The following is a 14,487-nucleotide window of genomic DNA, read 5'->3' on the forward strand; positions in this document are numbered from 1 at the left end:
TCCGGTGCAGAATTAATTGATTGATTGGAGTGGGGAGACCCCCCCCACTCATTTGGTCACACAAGTCTTCTGTGTTGATGATTGTTGTTGAATGAGGAAATAGGAAAAACTTGTTTGTGTTTTCCATACTCATAACTGAAAAAGAATTATATTTGCTTTAAATTATATTTTTTTAACTTTAAAAGGAGTTTCATGAATTGTTGCCTTTGAATTGAGAAACCCCTCAGCTGGCCTGGCATGGTGGCTCATGCTTGTAATCCCAACTACTTAGAAGGCTGAGGCAGGAGGATTGCTGGAGCCCAGGAGGTGGAGGTTGCAATGAGTCGAGATTGCGCCACTGCACTCTAGCCTGGGCAACAGAACAAGTCCCAGCCTTAACAAAAAGAGAGAGAAAAAAAGAAAAGAAACCCCAAAGATTGGAATGAAGTATGTGGACCAGGTATTTTTTCCATATCACTAAATTTATCTGTGAATATTTGCCTAAAGTGTTGAAGGATATCTGAATCAACTCCAGGTAGAGTCAGGTTCGGTGCCCTGTTAGGCCTATGTTTAATCTTAGTAAATGCTTATTTGAATGTATAGAAGCCAAATCATTGGAGAACAAGTGAAATGTAGGCACATAACTAACTGTTTTGAGATAAAAGAATAAGCCATTAAAGACTGGAAAGTGCTTACAATTCAAGGAACTAGTCATTAGGGTGGGATATGGTTATCTGCTTTAAACAGTAAAGATAATATAAAACTGCTGAGGGAGAAAAATCTGTCTTCTAATTCAGATGACTATTTGGCTATGGTTTGTACTTTGGGTAAATTCAGGCTTATTGGTCAAAAATTCACTTTATAGGCTGACTGGCAAAGTTTGACTTAAATGCTGCAGACACAGCCCTGGAAGCTTAGTACCTCCAGATGATCTTTAAGTATTATTCTGGAATAAAAGCCAGAAAAAAATGGGAATTCTGCTCTTGCCCTGGACCAACTCAAGTGGACATAATGTCCCTAACTTCAGTTAAGACAGCAGTTCCTATTTGGAAGAACTTGTGCTGGTCATGTCAGAGGTCATTGTTAGAGGTTTGATAGGTATGTTATTAGGTAATTGGCACTAATCACATCTAAGGCACAGATGGAATGGCAATTTGGGGACTGGGAGAGGGGAGACTAAGCATTGAAGCATCCCAGATTCTCAGTACACTCCTTGGAAAGAAAAAGATAATAAAGCCAAAGAACCCTCTTACCTTCTTTTGGGTTAGAAGAAGCTATGTGGACAGTGGGGGGGATGGGGCTTAGGAAGTTATTTTAGATAAGATGGGTTATCGTCCACTGAAAGTAGTTTCTACCACCCACTTCAGAGAAAGTATTGAGATTGGTGTGTGAAAACTGAAGAAAAGTTTTAAGGTGGGCTCTACAGGCTCATCTGGGTTTGGCTGCAGAGAACCACCACATCTAAATCTAAAATTAGTCAAGTGCTGCATAACAACATTTTGGTCAATGATGGACTGTATGTATACACAATGGTGGTCCCATAAGATTATAATGGAGCTGGGGGTGGGGGGCAAGATAGCTGACTACAAGCAGCAGCTTTTGGAGGCTCCCATTGAAAAAAAACCATAATAAGTGTGTGAATCCTTCATTGGCAACCCATGGTATCCAGGGTCTCTCACCAAAGTAGACTAGAAGGCTGGCATGACTCACAGAGAGAAGGAAGAGCAGTATGGTATGGCGGCCCACCTGAGAGCCACATGGGGAAGGGGAACCCTTTCCCCCCAGCCAAGGGAGGCAGTGAGTGAGCAACCCACCAGTGTACTATATTCAGGAGACCCATCTTACATGCAGAGACACACACAGGCTCAAAATAAAGGGATGGAGGAAAATTTACCAAGCAAATGGAAAGCAAAAAAATTAAAAAGCAGGGGTTGCAATCCTAGTCTCTAGCAAAACAGACTTTAAACCAAAAAAGATTAAAAAAAAAAAAGACAAAGAAGGGCATTACATAATAATAAAGGGAACAATTCAACAAGAAGAGCTGACTATTCTAAATATATATGCACCCAATACAAGAGCCCGCAGATTCATGAAACAAGTTCTTAGAGACCTACAAAGAGACTTAGACTCCCACAGAATAATAGTGGGAGACTTTAACACCCCGCTGTCAATATTAGACCAACAAGACAGAAAATTAACAATGATATTCAGGACTTGAACTCAGCTCTGGATCAAGTAGACCTAATAGACATTCACAGAACTCTCTATCCCAAATCAACGGAATATACATTCTTCGCAGCACCACATGGCACTTATTCTGAAATTGACCACATATTTGGAAGTAAAATGCTCCTCAGCAAATTCAAAAGAACTGAAATTATAAAAAACAGTCTCGGCTGGGTGTGATGGCTCACGCCTGTAATCCCAGCACTTTGGGAGGCTGAGGTGGGTGGATCACGAGGTCAGGAGATTGAGACCATCCTGACTAACACGGTGAAACCCCATTTCTACTAAAAATACAAAAAATTAGCCGGGTGTGGTAGCAGGCACCTGTAGTCCCAGCTACTCAGGAGGCTGAGGCAGGAAAAATGGCGTGCACCAGGGAGGCAGAGCTTGCAGTGAGCCAAGATCATGCCACTGCACTCCAGCCTGGGGGACAGAGCGAGACTCCATCACAATAAAAGAGACACCACAGTGCAATTAGATTAGAACTCAGGATTAAGAAACTCACTCAAAACCACACAATTTCATGGAAATTGAACAACCTGCTCCTGAATGACTCCTGGGTAAATAATGAAATTAAGACAGAAATCAAGAAGTTCTTTGAAACCAATGAGAACAAAGAGACAATGTACCAGAATCTCTGAGACACAGCTAATGCAGTGTTAAGAGGGAAATGTATAGTCTAAATGCCCACATCAGAAAGCTAGAAAGATCTCAAATCGACACCCTAACATCACAAAAGAGCTAGAGAAGCAAGAGAAAACTAATTCAAAAGCTAGCAGAAGACAAGAAATAACTAAGATCAGAGAAGAATTGAAGGAGGTGGAGACACGAAAAACCTTCCAAAAAATCAACGAATCCAAGAGCAGTTTTTTTTTTAAAGATTAACAAAATAGACCTCTAGCTAGACTAATGAGAGAGAAGAATCAGGTAGACACAATAAAAAACGATAAAGGGGATATCACCACTGGCCCCACAGAAATACAGACTACCATCAGAGAATAGTATAAACACCTCTACACAAATAAACTAGAAAATCTAGAAGAAATGAATAAATTCCTGGATGCATACACCCTACCAAGACTAAACCAGGAAGAAGTCGAATCCCTGAATAGACCAATAACAAGCTCTGAAATTGAGGTAGTAATTAATAGCCTACCAACCAAAAAAAGCCCAGGTCCAGATGGATTCACAGCTGAATTCTACCAGAAATACAAGAGTAACTGGTGCCCTTCCTTCTGAAACTATTCCAAACAATTGAAAAGGAGGGACTTTGTCCTAACTCATTTTATGAAGCCAGCATCATCCTGATACCAAAACTGAGAAGAGATGCAACAACAACAAAAAAACTTCAGGCCAATATCCCTGATGAACATCAGTGTGAAAATCCTCAAGCAAATACTGGCAAACTGAATCCAGCAACACATCAAAAACTTATCCACCATGATCAAGTCAGCTTCATCCCTGGGATGCAAGCCTGGTTCAACATATGTAAATCAGTAAATGTAATCCATCACATAAACAGAACCAAAGACAAAAACCACATGATTATCTCAATAGATGCAGAAAAGGCCTTTGATAAAATTCAGTATCCCTCCATGTTAAAAACTCTGAATAAACTACGTATTGATGGAACATATCTCAAAATAAGAAGAGCTATTCATGACAAATCACAGCCAATATCATATTGAATGTGCAAAAGCTGGAAGCATTCCCTTTGAAAACTGGTACAAGATGAGGATGCCCTCTCACCACTCCTATTCAACATAGTATTGGAAGTTCTGGCCAGGGCAATCAGGCAAAAGAAAGAAATAAAGGGTATTCAAATAGGAAGAGAGGGAGCCAAGTTGTCTCTGTTTGCAGATGACATGATTTTATATTTAGAAAACTCCATTATCTCAGCCCAAAAACTTCTTGAACTGATAAGTAACTTCAGCAAAGTCTTAGGATACAAAATCAACATGCAAAAATCACAAGCATTTCTTTACACCAACAATAGGCAAGCAGAGAGCCAAATCATGAATGAACTCCCATTCGCAATCGCTACAAAGAGAATAAAATACCTAGGAATACAGCTAACAAAGGACATGAAGGACCTCTTCAAAGACAACTACAAACCACTGCTCAAGGAAATAAGAGAGGACACAAACAAATGGAAAAACATTCCATCCTCATGGATAGGAAGAATCAATATCATGAAAATGGCCATACTGCCCAAAGTGATTCATAGATTCAATGCTATTCTCATCAAACTACCATTGACATTCTTCAAGAATTAGAAAAACTATTTTAAATTTCATATGGAATCAAAGACGACCCCATATAGCCAAGACAAGCCTAAGCAAAAAGAGCAAAGCTGGAGGCATCACACTATCTGACTTCAGACTATACTACAAGGCTACAGAAACCAAAACAACTTGGTACTGGTACCAAAACAGACATATAGACCAATGGAGCAGAACGGAGACCTCAGAAATAATACCACACATCTACAACCATCTGATCTTCAACAAACCTGACAAAAGCAATGGGGAAAGGATCTCCTATTTAGTAAATGATGCTGGGGAAACTGGCTGGCCATATTCAGAAAACTGAAACTGGACCCCTTCCTTACACCTTATACAAAAAATAACTCAGGATGAATTAAAGTCTTAAATGTAAAACCCCAAACCATAAAAACCCTAGAAGAAAACCCACGCAACACCATTCAGGGCATAGGCCTGGGCAAAAACTTCATGACAAAAACACCAAAAGCAATTGCAACAAAAGCCAAAATTCACAAATGGTATTAAACTAAAGAGCTTCTGCACAGCAAAAGAAGCTATCATCAGAGTGAACAGGCAACCTACAGAATGGGAGAAAATTTTTGCAAACTACCCATCTGACAAAGGTCTAATAATTATCTAAAATTTACAAGGAACTTAAACATATGTACAAGAAAAAAACAACCCCATCAAAAAGTGGGCAAAGGGTATGAACAGACACTTCTCAAAAGAAGACATTTACACAGCCAACAAACATGAAAAAAAGCTCAACATCACTGATCATCAGAGAAATGCTAATCAAAACCAACCACAATGAGATACCATCTCATGCCAGGCAGAATGGCAATTATTAAAAAGTGAGGAAACAATGTTGGTGAGGCTGTGGATAAATAGGAACACTCTTACACTGTTGGTGGGAATGTAAATTAGTTCAACTATTGTGGAAGACAGTATGGCGGCGATTCCTCAAGGATCTAGAATCAGAAATACATTTGACGCAGCAATTCCATTACTGGGTATGTACCCAAAGGAATATAAATCATTCTACTATAAAGACACACACACACATACACACACACACACACACACACACACACACATATATACATATTTTTTTGAGACAGAGTCTCAAACTGTCACCTGGGCTGGCGTGCAATGGCATGATCTTGGCTCACTGCAACCTCCACCTCCCGGGTTCAAGTGATTCTCTTGCATCAGCCTCCCAAGTAGTTGGGATTACAGGCACCTGCCACCACACCCAGCTAATATTTTGCATTTTTAGTAGAGACAGGGTTTCACTATGTTGGCCAGGCTAGTCTCGAACTCCTGACCTCATGATCTGCCCGCCTTGGCCTCCCAAAGTGCTGGGATTACAGGTGTGAGCCACTGTACCCGGCCACACACGTATGTTTATTGCAGTGCTATTTACAATAGCAAAGACATAGAACCAACCAAAATGCCCATCAGTGATAGACTAGATAAAGAAAATGTGGTGCGTACACACTATGGAATACTACGCAGCCATAGAAAGGAATGAGATCATGTCCTCGCGGGGACATGGATGAAACTGGAAGCCATCATCCTCAGCAAACTAACACAGGAACGGAAAACCAAATGCCACATGTTATCACTCCTAAGTGGGAGTTGAACGTTGAGAACACATGGATACAGAGAGGGGAACGACACTTACCAGGGCCTATTAGGGGGTGGTGGTTGAGGGGAGGGAACTTAGAGGGCAGGTGGATAGGTGTAGCAAACCACTATGGCACATGTATACCTATGTAACAAACCTGCACATTCTGCACACGTATCCCATTTTTTTTAGAAGAAGAAAAGATTATAATGAACCTATATAATGGAGTAGGCTATACCATCTAGGTTTGTATAAGTACACGCTATGATGTTTGCACAACAAACTGACGACACATTTCTGAGAATGTATTCCCATCATTAAGTGATGCATGACTGACTACACTAATTGGGATTCTATATGACAAGTTAATCATTCACTTATAATGCTGTTTTCTTTATCCATTGGCTCCGAAAGTGTGCGTTTCAAACCTCTGGATACCTAATCTGTATTCTTGTATCTTATTGAGTGTCGTAAAGCACAGCGAAGATTGGCATTTTAAGATGTCAGATTTTAAAACATGGGTCTCTAGAGAAGTAGACTAACCATCAAGAGAAGGATGAGGAATGCTCCAACTATTTGTGTCCCTATGGCTTATAATAAGGGACGTAAACTGTGCCAATCATATAACATGCCATTTAGAGGGATCACAGAGTGCCAGTAGGAGACCATGACAGATTACAGGAGGTGCCATTAGACCTCTGCTTTCAGTGATGCTTTAGGCTTTCCAGGTGTGGAAGTTTTCCTCAGTCCTCAAAACTTAAGCATACATTGGCAAAAGTATGAAGAGGAAAACCTAATGTTTTATATTAATATCGTTCACTTCCTATGTGATGTAGAATATGTAGTCAGACTAAAAGGAATTTTATTACCAAGTTGCCTGTGTCTTTTGACTTGTCAAAACTCTTCTCTGATAACAAGACAGCACCTTCTTTCTTTGTACATAAATGTTTATGTTCACTCTTCCTAAGCATTGTATGGAGAGCGAAGTAAAAAGTCAGTGTTCTTTACTAGTAAGCTACCTAACCAGCATACTTTAAAATTCTGTTCTTCTGGGTGGACCGTGGTTCCTGTAAACTTGTAATTATTACCCTAAGGGGTTAAATTGCAGCTAAGGAGTAGGTAAAATAGGATCTGACAAAATAGAAATATTTTGGAAGGCAGGGAATTTTAACTTCAGTCTAATGGTCTCGTACAGGGTTCAAGAAACTGCTTTTGTAAAGGTCCATGGTAAATGTTTAGGCTCTGCAGGCCAAGAGCTGCAACTAACAGATGCAGTCCATCACAGTTATTCAACTGTGTCACTGTAGAGCAAAAGCAGCCAGAGAGAATATGTAAATAAATGAGCATGACTGTGTTCCAATAAAACTTTATGTATATTGAGTTTCATATAATTTTTGCAAGTTATGAAATAATTCTTTTGATTTTTTTTCTAGCATTTGAAAATATAAAAATCATTCTTTAGCCCATGAGCCATGAACTGCATTGGGCCATGCTCTAGTAGTAGAGCTGACCCCTGCTCTAGTAGTAGAAAGGCTTAAAACTCAGGGAGAAAAATGATGCCATACATCAGTTTCTCTTCTCCTTCTTCTCTTACATAAAAATATGTCATCAAGCTGTGCCTCTCAGGAATGGCATGCAAATGAAATTCAAGATTGGATGACATACAAGTGCTAGGTATTTTTAATACTTGTTTGTTAGAGTGACAACACTTGCAGCTAAACTTTCTGCTGTGGTTGTTTTAAAACTGTACTTTATCTCTGGAGCATCTTTTTCTAAATAATGGAAAGCCAAGGGTTTTCTCAGGCTATTGCAAGAAGAAGAGAGATGGCACTCCTATTTTGTCTAAATATTTTCTAGTTTTCTTCCCAGTGGTTTATTCCTGACAGTTTTAATACCTTTTCACAACTTATTTTTAGTCAGTTTTGTAAGCTATTGTTTTGGATTTGGCAGAGACAATTAAATGAGAGTATGCGTTACAGGGCAGAGTGCTCGTAATTTTCTAGGGCAGCTGGAGTCTCAATGCTGCACAAGTGAATTTAATACTATTTTATTTTCCTGTTTATTTCTGAAATGTGGCTCGTGTTATTTGCAGGTGAAGATAATGCATTAAAGTCCTAGCAATTGAAAAGAGTAAATTGTACACTTGATTAATTTGAAAACAGCATAACTCTCAAATTTAGAATGTATTAATGTGTTTGTGGGTTGTTTATAGTCACTGAAATATCTGTCATTTGCTTTATTTAAAAATTTCAGGTGGAGAAACCTTGCAGTGGTGGCCAAGATTTACTTCTTTATCCAGCTAAGAGAAAGCAGCTTTTGAGAAGTGAACTGGACACTGAGAAAGTTCCTCTATCCCCACTACCTGGTCCCAAACAAACACCACCGTTGAAAGGGTGTCCAACAGTTATGGCAGGAGACTTTAAAGAAAAAGTGGCAGACCTGCTGGTGAAATACACAAGTGGCCTTTGGGCCAGTGCACTTCCGAAAGCATTTGAGGAAATGTACAAAGTGAAATTCCCTGAGGATGCCTTAAAAAATCTTGCCTCACTTTCTGATGTATGCAGCATAGACTACATTTCTGGAAATCCCCAGAAGGCCATTCTCTATGCTAAACTTCCATTGCCCACTGACAAAATCCAAAAGGATGCAGAGCAAGCACATGGTGATCATGATATCAAGGCTATGGTTGAACAAGAGTATTTGCAGTTAGAAGAAAACATTGCTGAAAGCGCTAATACCTTTATGGAGTACATAACAGTTCCTCCTTTAATGATTCCAACTGAAGCATCACCATCTGTATTGGTGGTTGAACTGAGCAACACAAATGAAGTGGTTATCAGGCAAGTTTCATTTTCTGATTCTTTAGGATTCTGATATACTGTTGTCACTTGTCTATTCTTCACATGGATGTTGAGGGTTAAAGGAAGAATAATATGGCCGGGCACGGTGGCTCACGCCTGTAATCCCAGCACTTTGGGAGGCCGAGGTGGGCAGATCACGAGGTCAGGAGATCGAGACCATCCTGGCTAACACGGTGAAACCCCGTCTCTACTAAAAATACAAAAAATTAGCAGGGCGTGGTGGCGGGTGCCTGTAGTCCCAGCTACTCAGGAGGCTGAGGCAAGAGAAGAGAATGGTGTCAACTTGGGAGGTGGAGCTTGCAGTGAGCCGAGATTGCGCCATTGCACTCCAGCCTGGGTGAAAGAGCAAGTCTCCATCTCAAAAAAAAAAAAAAGATAACATATTCTTAGTTCTATAGAGTTATAGTGCGGCTTAATAATGTATTAATATTTGTTGATTGTTCAAAATATACAGCTATCCTAAGATTACTAATAGCTTTAAAAATTGGAATGATAATATGAACTTGAAAAAAAAGATTCATGTCAGAAGCGTGATGGTAACTATATTATGTCAAAAGCAATACCTAGTTCGCAGAAAAGGCAAGTGCCCCACACACTACATAATACTATTTATAATCTGGGACTATGTAGTATTTCCTAAAAGCAAAAATAGCTCAGAGCTGCTTTCCTTGTATAATACATCAGATTAGACCTTGGACCCAAAGGTGCTCTATTTATTTGAGTCTTTCAGCGTCATTGCCTGAGAGGAGGCGTCATTGCCTAAGGCATCATTACCTAAGTAGCTAACAATAACTAGAATAACAAAAAACAGTCCGGCTCCAGGCACCTGTCTTGCACTTTTGGAGAAAATGAAGAATACGTGGAAAATATAGAAAGACTATAATTTGCAGTCTCCATTTGGGAAAAAGAATGGGAACCTATGTAGCTGAACCCCTGGAGGTACCAGTCCAGGGTGTGGCCATGGCTGGGCAGATCAGAAAAATGCTGAAGCAAACAGAATCTGGGCTCCTTCAACCAAATGGTCCTTTGGTTTGGGCTGTCCCTCCTCCAGAGATCCATAACTGAGATGGAAAAGCCCAAAGAAGAACCACAAAAAATAATTAGAATCCTTCAATGAAAGAAGAGCTCAAAAATTTAAAGCTCTTACATTTGAACAAATGAAATCTGAGTAGATAATAGAGTGAACCTAGTATCTTCAGATGCTCAAACTAGAAGAACCTCCAGAAACGTTAGAGAGGATAAAGCTTTTATTCTAAGATGTGGTGTGGCCTGAAGATATAAATAGGTTGCTGAAGGCTAGAGGTCCCAATATGTTTCACTATTGTATTGAAGTAAAGGAAAGATATTGAAGGCCACATTACCACCTTTTACCATTTGACTATACTATAAAGAAACTTCCATGGCAGGATCCTTTGGTATCTGTAACCAGTAATTGTTGGTGCCATAGTCAGAGACCAAGCACTAGGCCGGACCAATCACGTGGTTTATGTTGTTCACACCAAGGTTTGTCAGGAGTCTGGATCAGTTCTAGGACTTCAGTAGAAGGGTTCTAATCTATTCCAGGATGATTATGTCCAGGGTCATCAGATTATTTAAATACCTTATCCCAGTAGGAATTTAAATCCTGGAGTCAGCGTTTTATGTGTTCAGCAGAGTGGCTGGCAACCAGCAAGCAAGATGGGTAATGTCTGCCATTAGGCTGACCTTAGGTTATTGGCTTCTGCCCTCCCCACAAGACTTTGCAAACCTCCCCCAGACTGAACCCTGTTCTGTACCGGCATCTTCACCCAGGCAGGCAGTAGGCACTGGAAGCTGGATCTCTGGCTCATTAGGGCCTGGAGGGTACTATGGCAGAACTCTCATCTCACATATGGGAATCCCTTGTCTCAGAAATTAACTTTGTAAAACTTGGTATTTAGGGCATCTCTAAATTGGCCTATCCATCATTCTTTGTCCCCCTTGCTCAGGTAATTTGAGGATAATATATGACCTCATTCTCGTCATTACCCACTGTCATACCAGCTGTAATGTCAGTCCTGCACCGTGCCTCATCCAGCACCCTCCATCTTCCCCCTATCTGTGCAGCCCTCCTCTCCTGGCTGCTTAAGAGAAGAGAAGGTGCCTGCAGATTCCAAGCCATTTCTCATTACCTTCCTCCCTTCTGGCAGGAACCTGTGTTTGGCAGACCAGCACATCAGGGCTGCAGTCCAGGCCTCTGCCAGTTGAGCACCCAGGGCTACATAGCAGCACTAGGGGGAGGCCCAATGAGACTCTAGGTCCCAGCAAATGGACACTCGGGTGCAGTTGCAGACCTTCTGGAGGACTTCAGAGCCAAGAGTGCAGCTGCATTCAAGGCAGTGCCTTAGTATTTGCAAAGCTCAATACATTTAAATGATAGTAGCTGGCTCAGTGACATATACACATCCTCCCAACTACTCAGCAGGCTGAAGTGGGAGGATTGCTTGAGCCCAGGAGTCCAACCTAGGTAACATAGCAGTGAAACCCTGTCTCAAAAAAAAAATTAAACTATAAGAGTATGGCAAAGCTTCTGCAGCTATTTCTGAAGCCAATAATATGCACATAATATTTCATTTTAAAATAGCCATTGCACATGGTTTCCATTTTGTGTAGGACTTTCTGAGGTTTTTTTTTTTTTTTCCTCCTTGTAATGAATAGCTTGACTATGGCATCTTCTGCCCTGCTGATAATTACCAAGAATACATAGAAATAGTCCTAAAGGAACCATTTCTTAGAGCTGTACAGGCCCACTTGGAGCCTGGGTAAAACCTGGAACAATACAAAGAACAAGGTTCTTGTGGCATCTCCCCTGTCTCCTGGGCCAAGTGATGCTGGTGCTGTTAGAGTATAGCTAAAAAGGCCTCGATCCTATGGCTGGGACAGCTTCTGTTACATGACCCAAACTTGATATGTCAGGTTTTACACCCTAGAAGGAGACCCTGGACAAAATCATCTCTTGAGGACTAAAGCGCAAGAAAACAGTAGCCTGTTTTGATAACATGAACTGGAACAAGGTGACCACAGTTGTCAACAGTAGAAAAGTGTAGAAAGGAATAAGGACATAATCCTGAAAAAAAAAAGTTTCTCAACAAGCATACAGTTTTAGAGACATTTGACCAGAATATGGTACCTCTTTTAAGGGTATCAGAAGTCAACATTTTGTTGTAATTTGTTCAAATTGTTTAATAAGTTTGGAGGGGGGTGTCACGTTGTGTTTAGTGTACTTACAGCTTTGTTTTTTCTCTAGTATAATTTCATTGCTTTTCAAAGCTTGACCCAGCCCTAGTTAGGGCAAAACTATGTTCTAGATTCTCTTCTTAGTAATCTATAAAGATTTCCAGCAGCCTTAGTCAAGATCCAGCGTCGACCCTCACTTCTCTGGCCTCCAGGCCTCCCTTGGTGTCTCCATTTTCCACGTCTCCTCCTCTCTCCCCTTCCTGACTCTTTTCTCAGCCTTGTCCTTCCTGAGGACACTATTGCTGCTTCCTGTTATGCCCTCTCGTTGTCTGGATTGCTCCACGTTTCCTTTGTTGTGGGATATGTTGGACCAAATGTTTGCTGTGTTGTTTGGTGTGTGTTTTGTGCAATCTCCATTATCCCTTATCTGAGAGGGAGTCTCACTCTGTCATCCAGGCTGGAGTGCAGTGGTGTGATCTTGGCTCACTGCAACCTGCAACTTCCACCTCCCGGGTTCAAGCGATTCTCCTGCCTCAGCCTCCCAAGTAGCTGGGACTACAGGTGCCCACCCCCACACCCAGCTAATTTTTGTATTTTTAGTAGAGATGGAATTTCACCATATTGGCCAGGCTGGTCTCAAACTCCTGACTTTGTGATCCGCCTGCCTCGGCCTCCCAGAGTGCTGGGATTACAGGTGTGAGCCACTGTGCCTAGCCCCCTTATCTTCTTTTTCAAGAGATAAGTATTTCACTGAATACATGTTCTCCTCCCTGTTGATATAAGCAAGTCCGAGACTGGAACCAAAGATGGCAGCAGAGAAAAAAGAAGGACAAAAACGAATTCCTATTGCTTTTCTTCTTCTAGGTTACTTCATTTGCATTGTCTTCTTTTAACTGATTCAGGTATGTGGGCAAAGACTATTCTGCTGCTCAGGAATTAATGGAAGATGAGATGAAGGAATATTACAGTAAGAATCCTAAGGTCACACCAGTCCAGGCCGTGAATGTTGGGCAGTTGCTGGCCGTAAATGCCGAGGAGGACGCCTGGTTACGGGCACAGGTCATCTCAACAGAAGAGAACAAAATAAAGGCAAGCACTGTTTACTTTGTCATAGCATTATGGATACAAACACCTTATTATTTTCCAAGTGTAAATATTTTTTACATTTTTGAAATTTAAATGTTGTATCCTATAACTAAATGTAGTTTTCAATGGAAGTTGAAAAGATAATATCCGTAAAAGGTTATCCCTGTCAGCCTTTAAATTCGTGGTAGTTATTATTATCTCAGAGTTTTAGTTAAAAAAATAAATTCCCCATGGGAGTATTCATAACACATTATCCAATCAGGGAAAGACACTTCCTATTCCCAGGGGATGTATAATGAATACTGACCAGAACTCTGTGGGCCTCTTATCAAGGCCAGTACTTCGGAGTGAGGGAAGCCATACAGACCAAAGGAGACAATTCTTCTTCTCCCTCTTCTGTAGCCAAGACACAGGTCCTTCTCCACAGCTGCTCCCAGCGTAGCCCTCTCCAGCCTCTTGAAAAGGCCAGTGGGCCCGTTTGCCACTCGCTTCCATTAGCAGACTCTTCTGGGCTTGGCTACATTCGTGGATATCAGCCTCTGCCCTTTGCCTCTTCATACCGTCAATGCAGAGACCAAGAAGCACAGTTTCCCTGAGAGCGGTAGTGTCTCAGGGCCTTGGAACACCCAAATAACATGCAGAGAAATTAGGTATTAGCTCTGTGTGCTGTGTGGTCAGTTGTACTAGTGTATTTTTAATGTGTTACTTCTTTCTATCTTGGTGGAAGCTGTGTGTCTATTTGGAATTTATCCTTTGAATAATGGGCCTGCTACTTGATAGAGAATTTGGAGGGAGAGAAAGTCTTTTCTTTCTCGATTGTTAAGATGTCTCCCTTCCCTAAAGGGAAATGCGCTTTAAGACTTGGGTTCATTTCTGTCCTTCATGATGGGAAGGACACTGTGTAGAAGGGTGACCCTAGTTCCCCACTTCTATAGTCCCTTGTATTTATACAGAGCGCTCTTGGACTGTGAGGGGAATGTATCTAAGATCTTTTGGTTTTCTCTAGATTTTGCAAGCAGGGAAATATGTTTCTATTTCTGCAGCCTCTGTTCCATAATACAAAACCTTATTCCATGTGCCACTATCAGCCGCCAGCCAGTAATCCTATATGTGTCATTGAGTGCAAATGACCAGTCCCTGAATGCAGGCTTAAGTCCATCAGTTACTGGCCACTGAACCCCCGCTACAAGTGGGAGTTGGGAGGTCAGAAAGGGATACTGCTGTTTCTTAGCAGGTTGCTCCATAG

At 41.1% G+C, this 14,487-nt stretch overlaps 1 protein-coding gene across 1 annotated transcript in view; it reads left to right on the forward strand.

Annotated features, from left to right (window-relative positions):
• Window positions 1–14,487, forward strand: part of TDRD7 (tudor domain containing 7) — an 85,404-nt gene that overhangs the window by 41,061 nt on the left and 29,856 nt on the right. Inside the window, 2 exon segments of the mRNA NM_001133919.2 lie at window positions 8,353–8,939; window positions 13,058–13,244. Of these exon segments, the coding sequence (NP_001127391.1) occupies window positions 8,353–8,939; window positions 13,058–13,244 (774 nt within the window).

The sequence above is a fragment of the Pongo abelii genome, chromosome 13 (genome assembly GCF_028885655.2).
Source record: "Pongo abelii isolate AG06213 chromosome 13, NHGRI_mPonAbe1-v2.0_pri, whole genome shotgun sequence".
Lineage (NCBI taxonomy): Eukaryota > Metazoa > Chordata > Mammalia > Primates > Hominidae > Pongo > Pongo abelii.